This window comes from Empidonax traillii, unplaced genomic scaffold, assembly GCF_003031625.1.
Source record: "Empidonax traillii isolate 1590-97213 ecotype Southwest subspecies unplaced genomic scaffold, ASM303162v1 scaffold1128:size488575, whole genome shotgun sequence".
In the NCBI taxonomy this organism is placed as follows: Eukaryota; Metazoa; Chordata; class Aves; order Passeriformes; family Tyrannidae; genus Empidonax; species Empidonax traillii.
In genome coordinates, this window is record NW_020956321.1 from 298,045 (window position 1) to 324,186 (window position 26,142).

Below are 26,142 nucleotides of genomic sequence, written 5' to 3' on the forward strand. Positions count from 1 at the left end.
ATGCAGTTAAATTAATGGGATCCAGCAATATATTTCCATGCCCCTTGTGGCTGTTAAATGCTGTAATTTATGGCATTTTCCCCCCTTCCTGTGACAAACACACACCTGTGACTGGTGTTGTTCCAGGGACACACCTGACCCCACAGTGGCCCCTTTAAGTCCCCTTCCCGGGGCAGCCTCTGCTCTCCAGCTGCTGTTTCCAGAGGGGTGGGAATGTCACCTCTGGGACAGAACAAAGAGCTCTTCAAAGCTCCAGGGCCTGTTGTGCCCGCAGAGGCTTTGTCATGCAGCCACAAACCCCAGCTTTCAACCCAATCCATTTGTTTTACAATGATCTGAGCAAGCACCTGCTCCTCACTCCCACTAATCTTCTCATTAACTCTTAATGAGGGCCCGGAGCTGTTTAGATGGTGTAGATATCATGGAATTCAACTAATCCACTTGAAATTAGTGGGAGTTCAGAATTAATTAAAAATGTGAAAGGCAAGGAAATCCACCTCAGTCGCTTGGGCCGGCAGGAAGCAGGAGCTGCTTTGTAGAGTTAGTTCAGAATCAGATGTTTGTCCACGGAACACAGCTGGGAAGAGCCCTGGAGAGAAATCCTTGTGGAATCTCAAAAAGTGTTCTTTTCAGTCTAGGGAAAGGGCAACAGGTACAAACTCACTCTGGGGACCTACCACCCTCCGAGAAACAGTCCAGGTACGGTTGGCAGTTTTCATTTATTCAGCTTAAACAAAGATATCTTTTAAAAAAATAATCAATAAATAAACCAGACATCACCAAGGAGACACTGTATTGAGTGGAGAACCCTCAGGAACATCAAGCAGAGCCCCCAGCACGCTGTAGGGCCGCTCTCCACAGCACAATGGAGGACACTGTGCACGGCCCACAAACAACACGGGCTGTTCCCTACGAGCCCCGGGGGTTTATAATGCCCTATTCATGGACGTGGGATCTGTCACTCTCCACACAAAACACCACTGTTGAATCCAGCGCTTTTGTACCTTGTTTGCCACCGCTGGCAAAAAGTGCTAAAATCATTTATCCCATTTTACAGCAAGAGGGAAGCTCCAAAGCAGCTACAATCCCATGGGAGCAGGACGCTGGAGGTGTAAATCTGTACCGGCAAAAGCAGAGCCCACCTGGCCCTGCCCCCCGAGTTCCAGGACAGGGACTGTCCCACGGGAGTTGTGTTCACAGAATCACAGGATGATTTGAGTTCAAAGGGATCTTAAAGCCCATCTTATCCCACTCCCTGCCATGGGCAGGGACACCTTCCACTAGCCCAGGTCGCTCCAAGCCCCGTCCAACCTGGCCTTGGACATTTCCAGGGATCCAGGGGCAGCCACAGCTTCTCTGGGCAACCTGTGCCAGGGCCCCACCACAGTCAGGAATTCTTTCCCAATCTCCCATCTAACCCTGCCCTCTGGCAGTGGGAAGCCATTCCCCCTTGTGCTGGCACTCCAGGCCCATGTCCAAAGTCCCTCTCCAGATCTCTTGCAACCCCCTTAGGCACTGGAAGGGACTCCAAGGTCTCTTCTCCGGGGTAAACACCTCCAGCTCTCTCAGGTGAAGCTGAATCTGCCAATCCCAATCCCTTTCCCATTGATTACTAGCCAGAATCCACTACAGATGGAGTATATTCCATCAGACATTCCAGCTTCCCAGTTCCCTCTGCCCTGCCACAAACCACATTTGGGGTTTTTTTGTGTCAGAAAACAACTAATTATCCTGAAAACCAAGTTATCAGCTAAAGTGCAGGAGCCCTGCAGTGAGAAGCTCACATCCATCTTCAGACTGGGAATCCAGCACAGCCCATAGGGATTCTCCCCTACCCGCACAAACAGTAACAAACCCAGCCTTGGAAAACAGTGCCTATAAAACTTCCAACAGCACTTCCATGAGGTGTCATGGAAAGAACAGAACAAAGGCCTGTTCTGTGTCAGTAATTCTGCATAAGAGAAGCCTCATTCCCTTCCCAAGCTCTGCCATCCTTCCACCACCAGCACAGGCAGCAGCAGGACAGTCCCACGGGCTGTCCCCTTTGGCTACCGAGAAAAGAAGCTCAAACCTTTAGAAAAATACAATGCAAGAAAAAATTTGAGATAAAAATATATATACCTTTGGTTAAAAACCATCCCTTTAACGAGGCCTTTGTAACTCAGCTAGAACAGAAAAGCTTCACCTCGACTCAACAGTAGTAAAAATTAGTTCTAAGCTTTTTTTTTTTTCCTAACCCAGAGGACCCTTCTAAAACCTCATTAATTTGTTTTCCCCGGGATTTACACATTTGATGTTCATTATTTATAGGGATCATTATATTTGCAGCAATAAACTATGTAAGTTTTCCACGAAGAGAATGTTTGGAGCACAAGCTCCTCCACCGACAGTCTTTTTTACCACCTGGAAGCTGTTAATTAAAGAACCGTTGGAACATGTAGTTTTCCTCAGATACCAAATAGCCAAACTTCTTGTAGAAATCCACGTTTTTGGGCAGACATTCCAGCGTGATTTTGTAACAGTTCAGTCTCTTACTTAGCAAGGTGAGGGTGGATATTAATCTGGGAAAGACAGGAAACCAACAGTTAAATGTTGGGTCAGTGAGCATGTAATTAGTTAAATTATCACAGCGACAACACTGAGGTCTGACAGCACTCTCTCTGTTTTCCAGTGGATCATTTTATTCCCAGCTGGCTGAACTCTTCCCAGGCCCCTGGCAGGGCGGATCTGCCCTGCAGGAAGCTGTAAGTGCTTGGTGCCCACCTGCTGCTGAATGGAAAAGGTGGGGAAATACTCACAGTTTTCCAAGCTGCTTCCCCCTGCACTCCCCGCTGACCACCACGTCCTCTATCCTTCCTCTCTGTGGAAACACAGCCAAGGGTTAGGATTGGAATTCCCCTTGGGTGTGGATCTCCAGCTCCCTGTTTTCACAGTCTGGCTGGGATTCCCAGGAGGGAGATCCTTGTCCACCTGCTCCATCAGAGACACGTCTGACATACAAGCAGAAGCTCACTTTATTTTGGGGAAGGGAGAACAGGACAGACTTCCAAACGCAGTTTTCCCTTAGGAAAAGCCCAAGTTTGCTTTTACTACCAGCTGAGCACCCAAATGAGAGATATTTTTAAAATACTTGATGTTTTTAAATATATATTTTAAAATATTTACATTTTTAAGGTTGGAAAAGCCCTCTAAGACCATCAAGTCCAACCATCCCTCAGGCACTGCCAAGGCCACCACTGCCCCATGTCCCCAAGTGCCACATCCACAGGGCTATCAAATCCCTCCAGGGATGGGGACTCCGCCACTGCCCTGGGCAGCTGTGCCAGGGCTGGACAACCCTTTCCATGAGGAAAGTTTTCCTGATATCCAATCCAAACCATCCCTGGCATGGCTTAAGGCCGTCACCACACCATACAAACACCATGCCCAGAGTCAGGGATGGGATCTTTTCCTCCCTTCCCAGCTGCAGTGACAGGATTTACCTTGGCACAGGAGTGAGTGAATTTATGTTCTATAACCAGCGTTGCTGTAGCAACGATCTGTCCAAGGTTTGTGTCCTCCACGACGGTAACATAATAATCTCCCGATCTCTTCATGTGCTCGAAGGTTTCTGTGGGAGCAGAGGGGGGAACAGTCAATTTAGTCTCAGATTAAACTGCAGGGAAGTCTGACACCTGCAGCACATTCTGACTGCAGATTATTGTGGGATCACAAGGAAGATGCACCCAAGACCCCAGAACCTGAAAGCCCAGGAGTCAGACTAACCCAAGAAAAAGCAGAAATTAAAGTGAATTCCTTTTCCTCAGCTGCTCAGAGGTCCTTCCTTCCTTCCCCAGTGTCTCTGGGCTTGAATAGAATTCCAGTCTGGCTTGTGTTGGAAGGGATTTAAAGGCCATTTCATTCCACCCCTACCATGGGCAGGGACACCTTCCACTAGCCCAGGTTGCTCCAAGTCCCATCCAAGCTGGCCTTGGACACTTCCAGGGATCCAGGGGCAGCCACAGCTGCTCTGGGCAACCTGTGCCAGGGCCTGCCCATCCTCACAAGGAGGAATTTCTTCATGGAAAGGGTTGTCCAGCCCTGGCACAGCTGCCCAGGGCAGTAGTGGAGTCCCCACCCCTGGAGGGATTTAAAAGCCACGTGGATGTGGCACTTGGGGACACGGTTTGATGGTGGGCTTGGCCTAGATCCTGTGATTCCCTGCATCCCTGGCTTCTTCCCCAGTGCCTGCTCCAGCCAAGGAGTGGGATCTAAAAGGGACCTGAAGTGGGTCCCAAGAGAGCTGGAGAGGGACTTTGGACAAGGGCCTGGAGTGACAGGCCAAGGGGGAATGGCTTCCCATTGACAGACGGCAGGGGTAGATGGGATATCAGGGAAAAATTCTTGACTATGAGGGTGGGCAGGCCCTGGCACAGGTTGCCCAGAGAAGCTGTGGCTGCCCCTGGATCCCTGGGAGTGTCCAAGGCCAGGCTGGACGGGGCTTGGAGCAACCATCCTACCTTCTGCCTTCTAAAGCTCAGTCTCAAAAGCAGGTTCACAGTTTAGGCCTGTCCCAGCCGAGCAGCCCTCAGGGATTGCTGCAGCCGGATCCAAGGCTGAGTGCCAAAGGCTGCCTCAGGGGAGCTGAACTCAACACTCCCCCTGGCATCAGGCAGTCAAAGCCTCACTCCTAGGCAGCTCTGCTGGCAGCATCAGTGTCCTCAGGTTCCCAAAAACCTCTATGGAAATGCCAAGGAATAATGACACACTCACTGATAAACTGCTCCGGGCTCGTAACTCCGGTTTCCGTCAGCTGACCCAGAACCTTGAAAAAGCCTGTTGGAAAAGAGGGAGGAACAAACAACCCTCAGGAAGGGACAGACACACACACAGTTAGGCTCTAAATGGCACCCAACAGCCTGTCTGGAGAGTCACCATCCCATCAAACTCCCACCCTGGGCAATGCTGAAGGATCAGCTGAAGCATCAGAGCTTGAGTGCAGAAGGTGCAAGAAAAGGATAACCCTGGAATTATGATATGACATTCAGCTGAATGTCCAAAACAACTTTTTTATCCAAACCCCAGAACTGAAGGAGAATTCATGCACCGAGATGCCAGTTCATGTTGCTCTGGTATTAAAGGGAACAGTATAAGCAACTGTGCTCCCTCTCTAAAGCTGTGGGGAATAGAAAATTGTAGAATATTTGATTTAAATTTAAGATTAAAACAGTAAGCCAAGTTTTCAGAGTTACCCCACACAGCACCAACCTACTGAGCCAAGTGCTCAGATTCAGGGCAGTGTTCACGGCCCCAAACCTGCCAGAACTCCAGGAGCACTTGGACAAGGCTCTCCAGGTACATGGTGGGAATGTTGGGGTGTTGTGTAGAGAGCCAGGAGTTGGACTCAGTCAGGATGTCCACGGTCCCATGAAATTGCTTACTGAGAAAAATAACCCAAATCAGGGGGAACGAGCGATCCCGACCTACGGAGAGCCCACGCACAAGCACACATTGCTGCCTCAGCGATGATCAAACAGGATCCTACCTCGGTTTAAATCAGCCGTGCAAAGCGGCCTCAGAACCAGCCCATCCCCGGGATCCAGCGGAGAAATGGCGGGAGAGAACGTCGTGGTGTTCTCGCTCCAGTCCAGCTCGTGCAGGATCCTCGGGTCGAACATGGGCGTGTCGTCGGGCATCACGGTGGCCACGGGCATCATGGCTGCGCCACGGGATCTGCAACGGAACAGGCAAGGAGCGCTCAGGTTTGCTGTCAGCTCCAAGTCAGGTGTTTCCCGTGGTTAAGGCACGCCCTGGGATGCTCCTCAAGGATGTAAAGAAAGGGGAATAAACTCCTGTTGACTTTCTGTGGGACTGAAGCGCCTCGACCTTCACCCGATGAGGCCGCTGGGCAAACGCGGAGCGCGCTGACAGCGCGCACGTCACCGAGTCAACACGCGGCGCTTTGGTGTTTATCTTGGGAAAACAACCTGACGAGGCACCGAGCAGGATATTTAAACTCTGCAGCCCTCTGAACAAGGAAGGCACCACTCCCAAGAAGCCTCCCAACACCCTCTTTAAAGATCATCTGCGCTCCTGTTCACCGGCAGCAGGAACAACGCACCTTTTTCCAACCCATAAATATTTAATGTCTCGGGCACGAGGCACCACAAGCCGGAGCTGAGAACGCAGGTGATGCCACGGTTCCAGCCCAAACTGCCCCTCCCAGGCTTGTCCTGTTTGCTCCAGGTGTTTACAGAGCCCAGCTGCTGAGCAGTGTCCCTGAACAGGGAAAACACAAGCGCCAAGGCGATGGTGACACCTGTTAATGATTAAAGAGACTCGGGAACTGGGCTTTATTCGGACTTAAAGGAAGCAAAGGGATATATTTTCCTTACCGAGTTCAAAGCCAGGTTGGACGGGGCTTGGAGCAACCTGGTCTCGTGGGAGGCGTCCCTGCCCATGGAAGGGGGTGGAACTGGATCTTTTTAAGGTCCCTTCCGACCCAAACCACTCTGGGATTCCATGATACAGGAAAACAGTCCTTATACGGTCACCTGTGCAATACCTGGTCAGGGTTCTGGCATGAGCAGAGCTCAGGGAAACTTCTCCTGAGGCCAGTTTCTTTTTGCATCCCCAAATTTCCTCAGAAATGGTGCAGCAGCCACGCACCAGTGGACAGGCCAAATAAACATCAGCAACAAAAATGCATTTGAGGTGACACTTTTTACAAGAGGACACCTCCCAGCCCTGTCAAGCTGTGAGAAAGTACAAAGGGTGTCACCCACGAGGCATCACAGCCTAAGTGCAGCACAGGAGCCTCAAAAGTGAAAGTGGCTCCAGAAATCCAACTTAAAAAAAAGAAAAGCTTCTCAAAATAAAACCCAAGGCAAAAAAATTTTTTACACCACAATGGCCTTTTTTGTTTGAAATCCCTGTTCTTAATTTTGCATATGAGAGTTAAAAAATAAGCAATTAAACAGCAGCACAGCACAAACTCTCATCCCGAGTGAATTTCCAAAATGAAACAGCGGGAAAGATGAAGGGCAAAGAAAAACATTTCCATAAATATCTCTTTTCCCTTACAGGGCCTTCCTACAATTCCCAAGTGTCCACACCAGCATCCCAACAGTGCCCTGCACAGAATAAAACAAACCTCATGAATTCCAGGCTCAGGGTTACAGAACACCAAGCTCACAGGGCAGTGGGGGAAACAATTTTTGTGATGCTCTTTGAGCAATTAGTGACAAAGTCAGAGTTATTTTCCAAACTGCTTCCGGCACAGCTGGAGCAGGACGGAGTTGGAAGCTTTACACACCTTCTGGAGGGAGGAATATGACTTAGATGACTGCCAATTAAAAATTAAATAAAGGATTAATTAGTGTATGGTGAGGAAGAAGAGTTCTGGCCTTTGGGTCGTCCTGGTGCACCGCTGAAGTCTCCTTGGAGCATCCTGGGATTCCCACGGTGTGTTGGGAGCGGGATAGGGAGGGAGAGGGAGCAGGGTATGCACAGGGATCCTGTGTGTGTGTGTGGGGGGGGTGTCAGTGGGTGCTTGGCCAGGACTCTGCCAGCTATCCAGTTTTGGGGGATGGGGTGACAGAGCCACCAGGGACTCCACCATGTGTGACTCCTCAGGGGGTCCCCACAGCTCCCCTCAGGTGAAGCAGGACCCCAGCACAGGATCAACCCCTCAGGGGGGTCCCTTCACCCCACACACAGACGCTTGGGGGGGGGCCCAGACCCCCTCACCCCACACACAGTCCCCTAAAGGGGGGGGGGTCCCACACAACCCCAGTTCCCCTCAGCAGCCCCTTGGTGCGGGACCCCCCCCCACACAACCAGCCCCTCACGGGTGTCCCCTCACCCCTCATATGTCCCCTCACCTCCCACACAAAACCTCAGGGGGTTCCCCAGACACCCTCACCTCACACGAGATAGCCTTTTGGGGGGGTTCCCTCACCCCCCACCCCTGACCCACAGACCCTCGGGGTGGGGGAGGGGGGTCCTACATCCCCTCACCCCACACACAGCCCCTTTGAGGGGGGTTCCACACCCCTTCACGACCCCTCGGGGCGGGGAGGGAGGGAGGGAGGGAGGGGGTGTCCCCTCACCCCACACACGGCGTTTCCACACCCCTTTACCCCGCACACAGCCTCTCGGAGGGGTCCCCTCACCTCACACACGACCCCTCAGCCCCCCCCTCCGCCCCCCCCGCACTCACCGCTCGCGCCGGTCCCGCCGCACGCGCCGCACGGACGTGGCAGCGGGCAGGGGGGGGGGGCGGGGCCGGGCCGGCGCGCGGCGCGCGCGCGCGCCCGCCCACCCCCCGCGCGCGCGCGCGCGCGCGCAGCCAATCGCGGCTAACCCCCGGCCGGCGCCGCGGGCCAATCGCGAGACCTTTCGGCTGAGACCCCGCCCCCGCCTCCCCGTGGCCACGCCCCCGCCCTCAGGAGGCCACGCCCCTTCCCTGCCGCGTCAGACCCTCAGCGCCGGGCCGAGATGGCGGGCGGCGGCTCGGGGTGCTGTGGTGGGGCTTGTTGCTTTTGTCGCTGGTCCTGCCGCCCCGCCGGCCACAAGAGTCTTCTCACCCTCACAGATACCCCCCCCCCCCCCCCCCCCCCCCCCCCCCCGGGTTCAGCGGGCGAGGGCAGCAAGGCTGCCAGGATCTCAGCTCTCCCCGTCACCCCGCCGCAGGGAAGCAAAGGCTGGGACGTTTGCCCTGGGAGGGTTTGGAGTCATAGATTGACAAGAGGCTTTGGGTTGGAAGGGACCTTAAAGATTATCTCGTTCCAGCCCCTGACATGTTGAGGGACACCTTCCACTAGCCCAGGTTGCTCCAGCCTGGCCTTGGACACTTCCAGGGATCCAGGGGCAGCCACAGCTTCTCTGGGCAACCCGTGCCAGGGTCTGCCCACCCTCCCAGCCAGGAATTCCTTCCCAATATCCCATCTAACCCTGCCCTCTGGCAGTGGGAAGCCATTCCCCCTTGTCCTGGCACTCCAAGCCCTCGCTTTGATAATTTTCATCTCTGGGGGATTGTTTTTGGAGGCTCCATTTCTCCCCTTGGACAAGACCCGTGGAGGGATGGGCCTTGTTCAGCCTCCAACGTCATGAGTGAGGGTTTTTCTTCATTTTCAATAAAAAAGCTGAACTTTGAGATCGTCTCAAGAGACCGTTTTGTGAATAGTTGAGGTCAGGGCACGCGTGTAGCTTTGAGCGGAACTGGTGAGCACAATAATTACACAAAACGCTTCTGAGACATGATTTTCGTTTTCCATGCATCTCCCCTGTTATTTTACCCTCTGAGTGAATCACTCTGTAACCGTGGAAACAATCAACATTCCTTATTTTTGACTTCTTCAGGCCCAGAGTGACCAGATGACACACACCCCCCAACCTCCCCGGGTTCAGGCACACCCAAAATGTGGGGGCAAAGCTCCCAGACTGGAGCCAGGGGAGTCACTGCAACATTTAACCTTTTTTTTTGCAAGGGAAAGGCACAAACTGGGCGTGAGTTCCCCCTCCTATCCCTCCTCTGTTTATTTCCTTTGTTTTGAGGGATTAAGAGGACCGGGAGTGTCCCATCCATGATAAAAAAAATGAACATTCTGTTGTGCTGCTTTGGCTTGTTGAACGGGGAGATTGGGAGCGTGGGCACATTTCCCCTGCGTGAAAAACGACAGAGGTTTATCTGTGGTGCCTATTCCAGGTTGGGAGGGTTTTATGGGTATGAGGTAGATTTTACATTGTGCCTAAGTCAGTGGGGAAAGTCAAGGCTTTTTAAAACCAAAATCGTGCCATAACAAGGCCGTGGCCACATGGGGTCAGCCCAGCTCTCCCCAGTGAGGTTCAGAGCAGAGGTCCTGGACCTGCACTGGGAATTCGGTGACTTTCGGAGGAGCCTCATCCAGGTGCATCCTCCCAGTTTCCAACTGTGGCTGTGCAGGGACATCCTGACCCAGGGGGATTTAACAGCTGAGCAGCACAATCCTCTGGGTGTGCATCTCGGCTCCCGACCTCCAGAGCTCCTGTGCTGCAGTGAGATGTCGGAAAAACGATCAAAAAAAATCCTTATTTTCTTTTCAGTTAAACCTCTTGCCCTGCCCCAGCAGGGCTGGGTTTGTCAGTCCTGGAGACCAGTGCTGTCCTATTTACCACCACAAGCTCTGACAAACCTTTCTACATGTGGATTTTATAGCAACAAGAGTCTAAACCAGAGTGGGGAAATTATCTGGATCCTGTCATTCCAGGCCCTTGTAAATAGTCCCTCTCCATCTTTCTCAGAGCTGCCTTCAGGTCACCATCGAGCCTTCTGTTTTCCAGGCTGAACAATCTCAATTTTCTCATCCTTTCCTCGTAGCAGAGGTGCTCCATCCCTCTGATCACCTTGGGGGCCTCCTCTGGACTCGCTTCAATGGGACAATTGCATTGATTAGTGTGTCCAGCACGGGAAAGCTGGATCAGGGATCAGCCACTTTGCTGAGTCAGCACTTGAAATGTGCTTTGCTTCTCTCTGGTGACCAGTGACAGGACCCAAGGGAACGGCTGGAGCTGTGTCAGAGGAGGTTTAGGTTGGATCTCAGGGAAAGGTTCTTCCCCCAGAGGGTGGTTGGCACTGAACAGGCTCCCCAGGGCAGTGGGCACGACCCCAAGGCTGCCAGAGCTCCAGGAGGGTTTGGACAACGCTCTGAGGGACAGGGTGGGATTGTTGGGGTGTCCTGGGCAGGGCCAGGAGTTGGAATTGATGGTCCTTGTGGGTCCCTTCCAACTCAGGATATTCTCTGATTCTTACCAGGGCCTGTGAGGATCCACAGCAGCCAACAGAGAAATCCTCCTGGTACCTCTGGGGCCAGGATTTGGTTGATGAAGACCAAGGGGAAGGTTGAAATCACACATTTCCACTGGTTTCCACATTTCCACGTGTCCTCTCTGACGGTTCCACTGTGGCATATTCTGTTGCAGAGGGAAAAAAAAAAACCTCTCCAGCCAAGTGATATCCTCTGGCTGCTCCGAATTTGCCAGCGCTGGAACAGGGCGGTCACAAAGCAGGGAAATTGAAAATTCCTGACAGCAGGACAGTTCAGAAGGATGGGAAAGGAGCCATGCACTTGCCTGATGTAAATGTCTGAGCCTGAACACACCCTGCTATTTATGAGGAGGGAAAAAAGTGCTCTCCTTTCCTTCGGCTCCATGACACAAGGCAGGAAGAATGAATAAATCCCTGCCACAACAAAAGTGTTTACTTTCTGTTTTGGAAACATGCTATGGGCTTGGAATACCCAGGGACCAGACTCTTTGGTTCTTTTTAACCTCTCCTAGGCAGGGCTGTATCCAACCACTAGTAAATCCTTGGGGGGTGGAAACGTGTGAAGAGCTTCACAAACCAGCTCCGGGCACCTGGATTTTGCAGAGGACCCAGCTCCTGCTTATCCCCTGGAAAGAAAGATGCTGCTGTGTATCTCCCAAGTGTTTCCTGCATGATGGATAAAATAAAGTCAAGAGGAAACCTGGCAAAGCTCCGCTGCCATCCAGCTGGCCCCCTGGGACCTGGGAAATGGCATTTCCTTGGGGCTTAGGATGGTGCTAGAGCAGTTATGGAAGGAGAAGTGCATCTGGACTGTGTCTGCCTCGCTGGAAGTAATTATCCCATCATTATCCAAGCAGCCAAATGTAATTAAACTGCAGGGGAAGTGTTGGGAACCACAGGTGTGTTGCAGCCCCAGCCTGCCATCCATGGAGGCTGGAAGTGTTCATTGTCTTCAGGGTCCCACTTTTCTTTTTTTTTTTTTTTCCATGGAAAAAATCCCTGCCTGAGGCTGACAACATCTCGCCTCATTAGTGCTCAAATATCCTGGCCTAGAGTCCAAGTCAGAGCTTGAAAAATACACAAAAGCAGCCCCGAACTTATTTATGGCTGTCACCCTCCTTTGCACGTGTTTTATGGGAAGTCAGATAGCGTCAACTCATCCCAGAAAACTGGAGCTGGGATCAGATCACGAATCTGGCTGATATATGGGGGATGAAGCCCAAATGATGCTTCTGATCCCAAAGTGCTGCAGATACAGAGATATGTGCACTGCAGGTGACTCCAGAGATTTGGGATCCCTGTGGGTAAAAGGACATTTTCTCATCAGCCACAGCAGAGCACTCCCAGTGACAGACCTTCCCCTGCAAAATGAGCACACTGTGGATTCCACAAGCCATTTTTCTGGGTGGATTGGTGAGTAAATAGCAGGTTTTATCTGTTTCCCTTCCATAAAGGAGACATTTGTCTGGTGACTGTCTCTGCAGACACGCTGTCACCCGACGTCCCATCAGTGGGACACTTTAGGAGCATCTTCCTGTACTTCCCAAAGCTTGTATTTCTATGAGCTCCATTAAATTCAGGATTGAATGGACATTAAATCCTGGACTGAAAGGAAATACAGCCTTGATCTCTCATCCTCTCCTTCCGTGGCTGCTGGGGGATACATGTCAGGGACAGAACTGGCCTCTCTGCGGCCGAGGGGCCCACCCTGCATCATCAGATCAGCTGAAACCTGAGGACAGAATCGCCACCTTGGTGAGATGACCAGTTGGAAGGGCTCCATCCCTGATCCCTTAGTGCTGATGAGGCCACGAGCAGGGAGAACAATCCCAAATTTCCCTCCAAAGGAACCCCCCCCTCCCACTGCACATAGTGAGTAGACAGTGTCCAACCTACCCGAGGTCTGGTGGAGTTGGTTCTTCCTGGAGGTAGGCAGAGGATCTGGATGAGACAGGAGATACTTCCCAGCTTTTATTACCTCTGACCCAACTGCAGGTGGATCTGCTATTGAAAAAAAAAAAAAAGGAAATTAATCCCGAGCAGGTGGTTGTGGAGAGCAAACTGTCAGAGTTGGGGGATAATTTAGCTCTGGGTGTATCAGAGCACTGGGAGGGGACTGTGACAAGTTGTGTGTTTGTTCTGATTTCCCCCTTCTGATTTCTGAGCTGTGTGACCCATCCATGGAGATGTCCATGCCCTAGGAAGTGCTGAGGAAGGGTGAAACTCCAGGTGCCAGCATGGAGGAAAATGCCCTGAGTGAAGGGCTTGGAGAGTTGCCAAGGCCTTTGGAATGGCCTCAAAGCTCCTGTGTGAGACCAGTAAGGGGAGGCTGGTCCTGGGGCTGGAAAGGGACCTGGGGATGGGCTTTCAGACCCAAGCCAGCTTTGGGCTCGCTGGGAACTGATAGTGGCAGATACACCCATGGGACTGAGGATTTAAACCGAGAGAGGGCAGATTTAGATGGGATATTGGGAAGAAATTTTTCCATATGAGGGTGGGGAGGCCCTGGCACAGGTTGCTCGGAGAAGCTGCGGCTGTCCCATCCCTGGAGGTCTCCCAGGCCAGGTTGGACAGGGTAGGAAGGTGGAACAAGATGGTCTTTAAGGTCCCTTTAACCCAAACCACCCTGGGATTCCATAATTCTATGTTTGTCCCAGTGGTCATCCCTGTGTCCAGGCCATGATCCCTCCTTAGTGCCAGACAGGCTATTGGAAACATGCTCAGCCACGTCCCTCTCTCCCAACCATCCCTTTTCCCTCTAGGTGGAGTTATTACACATCAGATTTCAGCTTGTTCCATGTCTGGATCTGCTCCTGCAGCCAGGCAGACGACGAGATCCCTGCCACTGCCTGCATCCCCCTGGCCTGGGCGCTTCCTGGGAATGTGGTGACCTGAGTTTAATGAAGTCCAGTGTATCCTGGAGAGCTTACACTCCTGGGATGGGAAAGGTGAGCTGTGCTTCGGGGGTGCCTGGGCAGGGGGAAGACAGGGATGGCTCAAAATGAAAGGAAAATAATTAATCAGGGATGTACCGTGGGCTCCACGGAGCATCTTCCCTTAATTCTGCTTCATGAGCTTCTCCTCCTTCCCCTTACCTTGTGCTGTGGTTGGAGGGGAGGGAAGGCAGGAAATCCTGCAGGGCTATTTCTGAGCTCTGCTTTAATTAACGGTGTCATTAAGGGGTGGGGACTGACTTGGTCACAGAGAGCTTGGAGGACAATTCCTGAAGCGCGGGTTCCACATGTTCTCATTCCCAGGCCGGGTGGATGTCTGGGACAGCGCAGGAGTTCGGCTGGGGGAGCAGTTGGGGCTGGGCTCTGCTCTGGAAAATGTTCTAAGCTCTCACTTGATGCTCTTCCTGGTGCCCAGCTCGTTCCCTCGCCACCGACATTCCCCGTTCTCACTTCAGTTCTCTTCCAGGATCCAGCATTCCGGTGCTTTTGAAGATCGAGCACCCCTCTTCCTCCCCTTCTTTCACTTCCCAGTCTGTCTCAGACACGTTCCCATCCGCTCCTCCTGTTTATGGGAAGGGGAAAAACATTCAGGAGATAAAGCAGCTGCCCAGAGCCATCACCCGGACCCTGAGGCTCAACCCCAGCTCCAGGGGAGCCCCCCGGCTGTAAAACTGTATCCTTGGAAGTGCCTGACATGGGATTTTTCAGCTGTGAGATGATGTGAATCAGATGTGGTCCCTCACGATGGGTCACAGCGTGGATGGGGGCTGGAGGTGGCCCTGGGGCAGCTCCGTCCCTCCGGAATGACAGGCAGGGTTATTCCCAGGTTTGCCATTCCCGAGAGCTTTCCTTGCCCTCCTCATCAGAGCAAAAACAAAACACACAGAACTTTCCTCAGGGTCACCATGGGAGAACAGCAGGTCTTTGCCTTCCTGCCTAAATCTGCTGAGAGCCCTTAGGGAAATCAGGAACCTGATTTTTCCCGAGTGTCCCAGGTGAGGTCTGTCCATCCCTGCCTTTGGGGTGAGCAGGAATTAGTTGGGTTTATTCAGCATCTGCTGTCCCACTGGTGGGGTGGAGCTCACACCTGAGCTCAGAGGGCCCAGATGCTCTGAAAGGAAACAAGATGTGGAAAAGGGGGCAGGTTTAGAGGGATGTTGGGAAGGAATTCTTGGCTGTGAGGGTGATGAGGCCCTGGCACAGGTTGCCCAGAGAAGCTGTGGCTGCCCCTGATCCCTGGAAGTGTCCAAGGCCAGGTTGGACGGGGCTTGGAGCAACCTGGGCTGGTGGAAGGTGTCCCTGCCCATGGCCCAGGGTGGAAATGGAGGAGCTTTAAGGTCCCTTCCAACCCAAACCGTTCCATGATTCTACAAACGATTAAGTAATTACACAGGAGGAACAACACTGTCATCCCATCCCATGAGTCCAGTTTGGAGGGCATTCCAGTGGGATATGGTGCTTTTCCTTGGACAGCCTGGGATGAGAGGGAAATTCACTTTCTCTGGGAACCCCCAAAACTCCCCTGTGTCCCCTCATACTTGTCCCTGAGCTGATCCAGTGCCTCCCTCTGGAACATGTCCCCAGGCAAGGGATTAATGGTAGCAGCTCCCAGCCGGGACCGCTGGTGTGAGTCAAATTTCTGACCCAGATCCTCTCCCGTTTCTCACCCTCTTTTTCCAGGCAGGAAATCAAAGCCCATCTCGCTCATTAGGGACTGACCAGCTGTTGACCACAAGCCAAAAATAAAACCCAGAGCAAATGCTTTATTTGCTCAAACTGCTGCATTCTCAGAGGAGGGGGAGTGGGATTCCTCCAGCCGGAGGCTTCCCACCAGCTGGGAATCCGCGGCTTCACCGGGAGCCGACAGCGCATGGGAGCTCCATTACCAGGTCTTTGTCTCAACTAGGGGATCAAAGGGAAAAAAAAAATCCTGAATTATTTCAATATCTGACAGGTTCCTGTGCATTTGAAACATAGGATCGGCCTCCCCAAGTCGCTGGGGATTTAGGAAAATATTTTGCTGCTCCTGTGTCAGGCTGAAAAAAGGAAAACTCCTGAAGTGCAGCTCCTCGGCCTCTTCCACGGATCAGATCAAATGCTGATCAAAGCCTCGAGCTCCCTGGCAGGTTTTTTTTTTTTTTTTCGGGATGAATTTGGCACAGTTGGGTTTTTAAATTCTCCTTAAACTGGTGTTTCCCACCCTCTCCTTCCTCAGCCCTCCGGGAGGGAGGGAGGTCCGGGTTTGCATCCCGAGGGTGTCCCAGCCCTGCAGCCTGGGAAAAGTCCCCGTTTTGCGTTCTGGAGTTACAAAAACCAGACAGGCAGAGCTTAAAGGAAACCAAAGGAGCAGTTTCTGGGGGGCCACTCAAGCCTGAAATATGTGGAACAGCTGGAGGGATGCAGGGGATTTCAAAGGGAAGGCTGGGATGCCGATGGAAGCTGCTTTGCGCTGGTAGCTTACGGGAAGAGCTGCAAGCAGGGAGGCACTTAATTTTTTAAAAAAAAAATCTATAACATCCAGCAGATATTTATGGATCTTTTATCTCTTTAGTGCCTCGGTGCCACAAATAAAAGCGCACAGGGCTTTTGTGAGACTGAAAGCAAACACATAAACCGCCCCTGCTGGTTTCCAGAAGGGTTTTGAGCAGAGTCACTGATCAGTCAGAATTTAATTAGACCAATTAAACCGTTCCTGGTGCTGTCGCTGAGGGCTTTGGATCTTCACCATCCCTTCCTGCATTGGAGATGAGGGTTAATACACCTGGGAAGTGCAGCCAGATTGAAGCAGGCATCTCACATCCGCATGTGGTTCTGGCTCTGGGCTGGATCCTGGCTGGCTGTGCCGACACCAGGTCTGGCTTTCCTGCATCCCCAGTCAATGCCAGGTAAATCCCTGGTGGTCCTGAGTGCCCTCAGAGGGTCCCTCTCCTGGGGCAGGGCAGGGTGAACGATGCTGCTGATCCCAGCCCTGGGATGCTCAACCCAGGAGGGGCTGGACAAGGTCGGACAAAGCTCTGGCATTCCCTCACGGTGTGAGCAGCAGGAATTTGGGAGATTGTGCCTTTGCCCCACAGGGAGCTGGTGCTGGCCACCCAGGAGCCCCTTCCCGGCCTGAAGGCTGGAGAGTCTCCAAGGTGCTTCCTGAGACACTGCAGTGACTCATCCAGCTTGGTTTTACTACGGATTAACTTAAGGAGTTTCCTTCAGCCCCTGCCCGCCACAGGAAAGCCCCAGTGCCTGGGGTGGCCATCCCACAGCAGGAGGAACTTTTGGAAACCCACATGTCCTGGTTGTAGGCCATAGCCCAGCTCCTTCTGGAGCGGTTTGGGGTCGGTTTGTGTTATCACAGAATCACTGAATCGTGGCATGGTTTGGGTTGGAAGGGACCTTAAAGCTCACCTGCCATGAGCAGGGACATTTCCACTATCCCAGGTTGCTCCAAGCCCTATCCAACCTGGCCTTGAACGCTCCAGGGATGGAGGTTTATTGCCCCCCCAAACCAGCAGCTTCCCCAAATGATCGTTTTCCATCAGTTCCTGTCAGCAGGATGTCCTCATACCCAGGTCTCACCCCCTCCTTGCTACCAGGGGACAGCCCTGTTTGGGACATATTTCTTCTTTGCTTTGTTTTTAAAATCTCCATGGGTCTGCAAACCTCTCCCCTGTTCAGAACTCCACTGATCCCACTTTAAACCCTCTCCAGGCCTTGCCCATCTGCACAGTATTAAGTTACTTGGGGCTTAAAACTCCACAGGAATCCCAACCGACCCCCCAGCCCATGCCTGGCTCACACAGGCATCCGAATCCCCTGCCTGCATTCAGAGAGGTGGGTTTTCACCCTGGCAGCCGGTTTGCATCAGTTCCCTGACAAAAAGTGATTTATTTTTTCCCTTTCCGCCCCTCAAGGGCCAGGAACGGGGTCAGCAAGCGAGGAACATCGTCCCCCTGGCCCTGCTGCTTGCTAGAGAGCTGGAGTTGTCCAATTCTCAGGCATCCCTGCCACTTATTTTGGTTGAACTGGGGGTTGAGCAGCCCTGTTGGCTCTGAACCTCCCTCCCCATCGTGTGCTTATGTAAATAGTTGGAAATAGTTCCTTTTTTCCCAGTGTGGCCATCAATGCCAGACGGTCACAGCCCTTCCTCCCCGAGGCTGAGTCACTCCTGGGGGTTGTGGACACCCACGGGCTGGTCTCTCCTTGGGTTTGGTTTTGGTTTTAGTTTGCTTTGCTCCAAGAGGGACAACCACAGCCAGATGTTTTGCTGTGTCAGCAGAATAAACCTCCACGTCTCCCTCCAGCTCTGGAGCTGTGGGAACTGGGATTTGTAGTGCCCTGGCTTGCCAAGATCTTCCTCATCCTCTGCTCTTGGGTTTAATGCCCAAACAGCCTCAAGACCACCTGGTCTTTGACATCTCTCCCCAGCACGTCACTGGAAACCCTCTGTGCCCACCACATCCTGGTTTTTCTTTGGCTCAGGAGCACAGGACAAATAGCCATGTCCTCGCTGCCTGTCCCTGAGGTGGATCATCCATCCCTTCCCACGGGCTCCAGCTCTTACCACCTCCCTCCTTGATCCATTTTCCAGCGTGCTTCTCACTCCCATGTCCATCCTCCGTGTGTGGCCATTCCCATCCGTGCTCTATTTTATCTGGTGTTTCTCCAGATTTTAGGAAAACCACGTTGTTTTTTTGTTCCTTTTTTTTTTTTTTTTTTTTAATCCCCCTCCGCTGCAACAACTCATTTCCATTTGCTTCTTCTCGTCTGAGGAGAAAGATCCTAGAAAACCTTTCGGATCACCTTGAACCCCCTGCGACCCTCTCTCCCCGCTTCCCAGCCTCCTGCAAGCGCTCGCAGCGCTTCCCACCCGGTTTCTCCCGGCTCCCGTCCTCGGGAGGCCGTGCGGGGAAGGGCTGCGGCCGGCAGCAGCCTCTGCCTTCCCATGCCCCTTCCCGACCTCCTCTGCCTTTCTGCTTCAGCGTTTCCTGCCTTATCACCTCCCCCAGCTGCAAATCCAGGCCCTGGAGCGGCGTAACGGAGCCCCCACTGTGGGATGGATGGATGGATGGATGGATGGATGGATGGATGGATGGATGGATGGATGGATGGATAAATGGATGGATGGATGGATAAATGGATGGATGGACCGAGGGGACTTTGGACCCGTCTTCTCCCTTCATCTTTCCTATCCCAGTTACACCATCCTGCATAACCCCAGGCTGGGAAACGGGAGGTAAATATTTTTCAGCGAGCCGTCCCCATCACACACCCAGCTCCGGAGCTGCTCCAGAGTTATTGCCGTGCCTCACCCGCTCCCGCATCCAGACAAAATCCCGGTGGTGCCTGCCAGGAGCGTGTACGCCACCCTTCCATTCGTGTGCCTCTCGGGGCTGCCCGGACTTGCCAGCATCCAGAAGAACGAGCCCTCGGGTGTGGGGCAGGGCTGGGAGCATCCCTGGCACATCCCAAGCACAACTCCGCCCCGGCTGCGGTGGGAACAAGGAGTGGGAGGAATCGCCCGGCATCATCGGGCCACCCCTTCCCCTGGATTTTATGGAGCAAGGGTGCAGCCTTTCCTGGTGTGGAACTCGAGAGGATCAGTGTAGAAATGAAGGATTGCATCACTTGTGCCAGGGGAGGTTTAGGTTGGGTATTGGGTAAAATTCCTTCGTGGAAAGGGTGGTCAGGCCCTGGCACAGCTGCCCAGGGCAGTGGTGGAGTCACCAACCCCGGGGGGATATAAAAGACGTGTACACGTGACACTTGGGACTCCCTGCATCCCTGGGCTACTTCCCCACTGCCTGCCTGACCAGGGATTGGGATCTAAAGGAGACCTAAAGTGGGCTCCAAGAGATCTGGAGATGGACTTTGGGCAAGGGCCTGGAGTGCCAGGACAAGAGGGAATGGTTTCCCACTGCGAGAGGACAGGGGTAGATGGGATATTGGGAAGAAATTCCTGCCTGTGACGGCGGGCAGGCCCTGGCACAGGTTGCCCAGAGAAGCTGTGGCTGCCCCTGGATCCCTGGAAGTGTCCAAGGCCAGGTTGGACAGGGCTTGGAGCAACCTGGGCTAGTGGAAGGTGTCCCTGCCCATGGCAGGGGTAAGAACAAGATGAGCTTTAAGGTCCCTTCCAACCCAAACCACTCCATGACTCTGTGACTTGTGGGTCCCTTCCAATTCAGCACATTCTGTGTTTCTGTGATTTGTTTTGCTTTTTGGTGGCGTTTGTTTTGGCAAACTCAGAATAGAGCAGTGCGAGGAGGCACAGGGCTGGCACAGGATGGATCCATCCTATGGGAGTTACTTATGGCCCTTCCACAGCTCAGTTAAACCCCAAAAACCAGGAGTGGCAGCCAAATATTAAATAAAAGAATTGACTTTTATTTAAAATAAAATGCATTTTTACATAGTCTTGAAACCACAGAGTACTGGAACACAACATGGGGTACTTCTCGGCATTGGGTGGGGGACGGGATCCTCCTCATTGGCATTAATGTGGGAATGGCTTAATGAACCTGGCCCCAGGTATCAGTTACTGAGGGTGTTGTGGCACAGCTCTGAAATCCCCTTTAACTTAAAGTAAAAATTCACTGAAATTGTATTTTTTTTTTTTTTTTATTCCTTGGTTTCCCCCCGTACCCCTTCCAGACATCCTATAGGTACTGCTGATACACAGGATCTACGCAATATTCTAGCTGGCTTGTGAGACTAGTTAACAAAACTGTACAATTTTATAAAATTTGTGTTTTTTTACATTAGTTACACAAAACCTTTACTTCATAGACCTTTTACTTCATATCGTAATGAAAAACTTTGCATATCAGAGGCAGAACAGTGACTATGCTGGTGAATACTAAAAGTGTCATAATACAATATGGTGTACAAATAAAATTAAAAAAAAAAAAAAGGACAATATAAATGATTATCAAAAGGCAAGTTAAACAAACAAAACCAAGCTCTAACAGAACTAACAGAAGGTCATCTTCAAGGCCACACAAAAGTCACGTCAGGCACTTGTCGCAAGTCCTGGTGTGTGTAGTGTGAGAGGAGAGATGGCAGCTCTGTTTAGGAATTAAAAACTTCCAAAAAGGACAAATGTACAGAATAAAAACACCACAAAAAAAAAAAAAAAAAAAAAAAAAAAAAAAAAAAAAAAAAAAAAAAAAAAAAAAAAAAAAAAAAAAAAAAAAAAAAAAAAAAAAAAAAAAAAAAAAAAAAAAAAAAAAAAAAAAAAAAAAAAAAAAAAAAAAAAAAAGAAAGAAAATAAAACACTCATGCATTAAACATGAAAAGTAGACTTCATATAGGTTAAGCCCTGGATGGCTTTACGAGAAGATGGCTTAGAGTATTCTCTCCAAAAATTGGCTTTTTTAAGTCAGTTAAATCTTATCCTGATCTGCCCACAAGGAATCTGGATCCACGACCCAGACCCGGTCTTGTTATAGCGAATTAACAGAAGTGCTCATTAGTGCACACAGGTTAACTGGTCTGGTAATGAAAAAAAAAAAAAAAAATTAATTCCAATGATAAAAAAAAAAAAAAAAGATACATTTCAAGCTTACTTTATTAAGCAGCATTATCTCAAAGAAGAACAGCTTTGGAAAAGTTAAATATTAATTAATATGGCCATGGGGGTTCCTCCGGGTGTTGGGGCGGGCGGGGCTCACACCCAGCCACTGGTCAGTTTGTAGAACATCTCCTCGTCTAAGCTCTCGTTCTGGTCCTTGGCCCGCGTGGACAGGAAGATGTACCCGCCGATGAACTCGTGCACCACTTTGCAATCCACCTCCGTGCAGATGAAGGACACCCGGACGTCGTCCGCGAACTCCACCGTCACCTGCAGCGTGAGAGCACAGCGTCAGCCCCCCGAACCCTGGCACCACCCCCCAGCCTTCCCAAAGCAACTCCTGCTTCCTTTCTCCCCGATTTTTCTGTCCACTCAGATGCCTCTTCTAATGCCTGAGTAAAATCTGGTGATGTCAATGCTGGAGCAAGTCCAGAAGAGGCCACGGAGAAGCTCTGAGGGCTGGAGCCCCTCTGCTCTGGAGCCAGGCTGGGACAGCTGGGGGGTTCACCGGGAGAAGAGAAGGATCCAGGGAGCCCTGAGAGCCCCTTCCAGTGTCTAACAGCGCTCCAAGAGAGCTGGAGAGGGACTGGGGACAAGGGCTTTGAGTGTAAGGACAAAGGGGAATGGCTTCCCGCTGTCAGAGGGCAGGGTGAGATGGGATATTGGGAAGAAATTCCTGACTGTGAAGGTGGTGAGACCCTGGCACAGGTTGCCCAGAGAAGCTGTGGCTGCCCCATCCCTGGAAGTGTTTTCAGGCCAGGCTGGACAGGGCTTGGAGCAACCTGGGCTAGTGGAAGGTGTCCCTGCCCATGGCAGGGGGTGGAACTGGATGACTTTTAAGCTCCTTCCAACCCAAAACTTTCCATAATTCTGTGATTCTATAAATGATGATTTGGCCTCGACAATCATTACAGGTCCCTTCAACCTTTACACATCCTATGTCAGCCAAACATTTAAATACAGAAATACCTTTTATTGCCTTTTTAAATTAATTTTTTATTAATTTTCTATTTATTTACCTCTTCTTTTATTTATTTAAATTACCATTACCCCTTTTTATTCCCCCATGACTCAGAAACAATCCCCCAGCATTTCCACCTCTCTGTGGTGGGCACGAGGCCTTATTTCCTTTACTTCCAGAGAAACACAGACCAGGCACAGACCTCTTGAAGTCTGAGGTTTCTTTCCAGTTTTCCCTGGTTTTCTAAGTTGATTTTTTTGCCTGAGAAACACTTAATGGGGGCTGGGGGAGCTCGTTTTGGAGGCACTGAACAGACCAACCGTTTATTGCTGCTCCTTCTCTTTTTGTCCCCCCATCACTGACAGCTCTGTGGGAGGGAGGGGGATTCCCAGCAGAGTATCCAAGCTGAATAATTGGGATATTGGGGCTTGCAACTGGGTCAAAACAATGAGGCAGAGGGGGAAGCTGAATAATTTTTCCAACAACCCTTAACGAGCCACAAACCGCAGGACAACAGCCCTCACGTAGCCCTGGCAGTTTTAATTAGGTGTGCTGCCAAAAAGGAGACCAAAAATTTGTGCATCCAATCGTAACAGCGGGGGAAAAGCCCATCTCAGAGCAGGGAAGTGCCTACTGTTTTCTTTTCACCACTTACTTAGATGAAAGCCTGAGTCCTACAGCAAATTAAAGGAACTTTGGTATGGATAAGGCCCTGTATATTTATGTTACTGGTTAGGATGAAGCCTGAGCATCCGTGCTGAGGTTTGATTTTATTTAACTGCCTTGGAATGGGCATTCAGAGACTAGAGAAAATCATTCCTGGCTGCAGTAAAGAAAGATTCAGGGTTTTCTGTCTTTATTTTAAGGGTCACACTCTACTCCACCAGCAGTTGGCACAAGCTCTGCTTGATCTCCAAGGAAGGTGGAAGAGGAGGGAGGAAAAACTGTATTACATTAATATAGTAACATCAACACCTGGAGTGCCGTGTCCAGCTCTGGAGGCCCCAAACAAGAAAGACATGGAGCTGCTGGAGCAAGTCCAGAGGAGGCCATGGAGATGTTCTAAGGGCTGGAGCCCCTCTGCTCTGGAGCCAGGCTGGGAGAACTGGAGGTTTTCAGCCTGGAGAAGGGAAGGCTCCAGGGAGACCTGAGAGCCCCTTCCAGGGCCTAAAGAGGCTCCAAGAGAGCTGGAGAGGGACTCTGGACATGAGCATGGAGTGACAGGACAAGGTGGGATGGCTTCCCACTGCCAGAGGGCAGGGATAGATAGGATATTGGGAAGAAATTCTTGACTTCTCAGGTTGCCCAGAGAAGCTGTGGCTGCCCCTGGATCCCTGGAAGTGTCCAAGGCCAGGTTGGGCAGGGCTTGGAGCAACCTGGGCTAGTGGAAGGTGTCCCTGCCCATGGCAGATGGAACTACGTGATCCCTTCCGAGACCCCAAACCATTTTGATCCTTTTCCATCTCCCTTCCAACACAAACCACTCCGGGATTCCACGATCCTAGGAGTGGCGCCTGTCTCAGGGACAGGAGCTGGGGGAAGAGGACAGGTAAAACGCCATCTCACCATCTTAATCTCCCAGTTCACGTTCCACTGCTTCATGTTGCTGAAGCGCCAGGTCTTGACGGCGTCTCCCGTGCTGGCATCCATCCGGATCAGCCGGTTGTAGGCGATGCCTATCAGCTCATCCTTCTTCCCACCCTGGAACCTGTGACAGGGCGAGGGATTAATGAAATCGAGCCTGTGATGCATGTAAATTCAGCAGCTGAGTTAACTTATTAAATAATTTACGTAAGTCGATGAGATTAATGCTTTTAATTTCAGTTCCAGCCCAACTTCCCCAGCTAAGGATGAGCATAAAGGTGTCCCTGCCCACGGCAGGGCGCTGGAACGAGATGATCTTCAAGGTCCCTTCCGACCCAACCCATTCCATGACGACTGAGTGATATTTAACCCGCCCCACTCATTCATTCAGGATATTCCTCCCGCCCAGGCCCAGCAGCCCCCACCGACCTGGCGTTGAAGTGCGTGATGCCGAACTCCGGCAGCGACTGCCAGGCTTGGATGAACCGCATCTTGGCCTCGATGAGGCTCATCTGGGCCACGTTCTGGTGGGCTTCCAGGATGCGTGCCGTGATCTGCGGGCGGCCAACACACCGGATTTAGGGAAGGGGGAGCACACCCCAGCGGCGTCGGGAGCCGCCGTGGATCCGAGCGCGGATAATCAACGGTTTCTACCCCCAAGGTCTTATTCCAGCCCCGGTTGCTCAGAGCCTGCTCCCCATCTCCAGACATATCAAAAGCAAATATAGATCTGGGCTAGTCTGGAGGAGAAAGGGCCGCTCGGGCTCTCGGGGAATTTTTAAGGCGCAGGATGTGAGCGAACAACAACAACAACAACAACAAGAAGGCAAATTTGTGGTGTAGGGTTTCCAGCTCCGCAGCATAAATCACTGGGGAACTGTTACAGAAAACCAAGCAGGGCCCAGGTTTCTCAGGGAGGGTGTAGGTTTTGTTAGTGTTTTCATCGCTGCTCTCTAAACCAGAGGGGTTCTAGATTATTTTTATTTTAAACGTAGCTTAATTTTTACGGTTGCTGTCACTTACCAAGTCTCTTACATAGCCTGGCTGTAGATGGCAAGGCGAAATGGAAAACAAAAAAAAAAAAAAAAAAAAAAAAAAAAAAAAAAAAAAAAAAAAAAAAAGGAAAAGGAGGCAGAAAGAAAAAAAAGCAATCAGAAATATGGCAACAAAGCAAAGAAAAAGTGTAAATTAACTGCAAACCAAAGTTCAAGCAAAAAAAAAAACCAAAAACAAAACACATGCACAATTCCTTAGGTGGAAAAGCAGCCAAAGTGAACGTGAGAGCAGAGACCCATCGCTCGTGCTGGCCCTGCCGGAGCACCGGTGTGATCCCAGCTGGGTCCTGGCATTGGTTTTGGTCCTGAGATGGCTTTGGTTGGATCTCAGGGAAAGGTGGGATGGTGGTTGGGCACTGAACAGGCTCCCCAGGGCAGTGGGCACGGCCCCAAGGCTGCCAGAGCTGCAGGAGGGTTTGGACAAGGCTCTCAGGGACAGGGTGGGATTGTTGGGGTATCCTGAGCAGGGCCAGGGGTTGGACTGGATGATCCTTGGGGGTGCCTTCCAACTCAGGGGATTCTGTGTTTCTATGGACCAGATGGATGAAGGGGAGGGTGAAGCTCCTGGCTTGGAAGAGAATTCATGTCCTCACATTCCTCCCTATGTCTCTAAACAAACTCCACCAGGCCACTCACTGACAGAGGAAGCTCAAGAGCTCACTATGAGCTCAAAAGCTCCTTTTATTTGGGATATGCAGAGAAATGATGGGGATGCTGCCCAGGGGAACAAGCAGATGTAGGATAACATCAGCTGGGCTTCCCAGGGATGTGTCTGCCCTTGCTGGCTCTGACACCAAACCCCAGAAAGGCACCTGAGAGCTGCGAAAACGCTTACTTTGGGTTGGTTTTTGTGTTTATTTGCGTTTGGGATTTGGTGCTTCCAAACCCAGCCTGCCAATCCTACACTACTGCACTGGCACATGGAGACAAAAACCACCAAGTGAGCTTGGGGCTGGAGAGGACCAAGAGCTTCTAGTAAACCCTCCAGCAAGGCCCACTGCCAATTCCCATTCCAGCACTGTTTGTGGGCTGCATGACCTCCTCCTTTTCCTTCTCCTCCTCCTCCTCCTCTTTCCCTGTGCCGGGGCCACTGAGGGACCCTTGCGGTCAAATTCCTTGCATTCCCACAGCCTCCATCCCTCATTCCTCCCAGCAAACATCCTCTGCTGCTCCAAGCTTTGCCTCTGGCCACAAGGAAAATCCTCCATCCGCTGTTTAGCTGATGGCTATGAGGGACCAGC

The 26,142-nt window shown here is 51.6% G+C and overlaps 2 protein-coding genes across 10 annotated transcripts in view; both read right to left on the minus strand.

Annotated features, from left to right (window-relative positions):
- Window positions 1–1,942: 1,942 nt before the first annotated feature.
- Window positions 1,943–8,263, minus strand: GNPNAT1 (glucosamine-phosphate N-acetyltransferase 1). 6 transcript variants are annotated; one of them, XM_027905186.1, is made up of 6 exons: window positions 8,196–8,263; window positions 5,525–5,714; window positions 4,753–4,815; window positions 3,483–3,610; window positions 2,799–2,860; window positions 1,943–2,561 (listed from the first exon to the last, which is right to left on the minus strand). In XM_027905186.1, the coding sequence occupies exons 2-6, from the start codon at window positions 5,694–5,696 to the stop codon at window positions 2,414–2,416; spliced, it is 573 nt and encodes a 190-aa protein (XP_027760987.1). In that variant the 5' UTR covers window positions 5,697–5,714; window positions 8,196–8,263; the 3' UTR covers window positions 1,943–2,413. The 6 variants fall into 6 exon arrangements, with proteins under 6 accessions (XP_027760987.1, XP_027760986.1, XP_027760989.1 ...); XM_027905185.1 differs by having other exon boundaries at window positions 5,525–5,712; window positions 8,201–8,249; XM_027905188.1 differs by having other exon boundaries at window positions 8,180–8,218.
- A 12,719-nt stretch (window positions 8,264–20,982) lies between these two features.
- FERMT2 (fermitin family member 2) overlaps window positions 20,983–26,142 on the minus strand; it is a 50,770-nt gene continuing 45,610 nt past the window's right edge. For 2 of the 4 annotated variants that reach the window (XM_027905163.1, XM_027905161.1), the window contains 4 exons: window positions 24,870–24,890; window positions 24,276–24,400; window positions 23,829–23,970; window positions 20,983–21,571 (listed from right to left, as the gene is read on the minus strand). In XM_027905163.1, coding sequence (XP_027760964.1) covers window positions 21,398–21,571; window positions 23,829–23,970; window positions 24,276–24,400; window positions 24,870–24,890 — 462 coding nt within the window. In that variant the 3' untranslated portion in view covers window positions 20,983–21,397. The remainder of the gene's footprint in view (window positions 21,572–23,828; window positions 23,971–24,275; window positions 24,401–24,869; window positions 24,891–26,142) is intronic. The other 2 variants (XM_027905162.1, XM_027905160.1) reach the window with 1 other exon arrangement.

Excerpts from the sequence above, each read along its gene's own strand:
- GNPNAT1 (XM_027905184.1), bottom strand. Across the intron at positions 2,861-3,482 it reads TCACTCACTCCTGTGCCAAG|AGAGGAAGGATAGAGGACGT; the intron begins GTAAATCCTGTC and ends GTGTTTCCACAG. Across the intron at positions 2,562-2,798 it reads GGGAAGCAGCTTGGAAAACT|ATTAATATCCACCCTCACCT; the intron begins GTGAGTATTTCC and ends TGTCTTTCCCAG.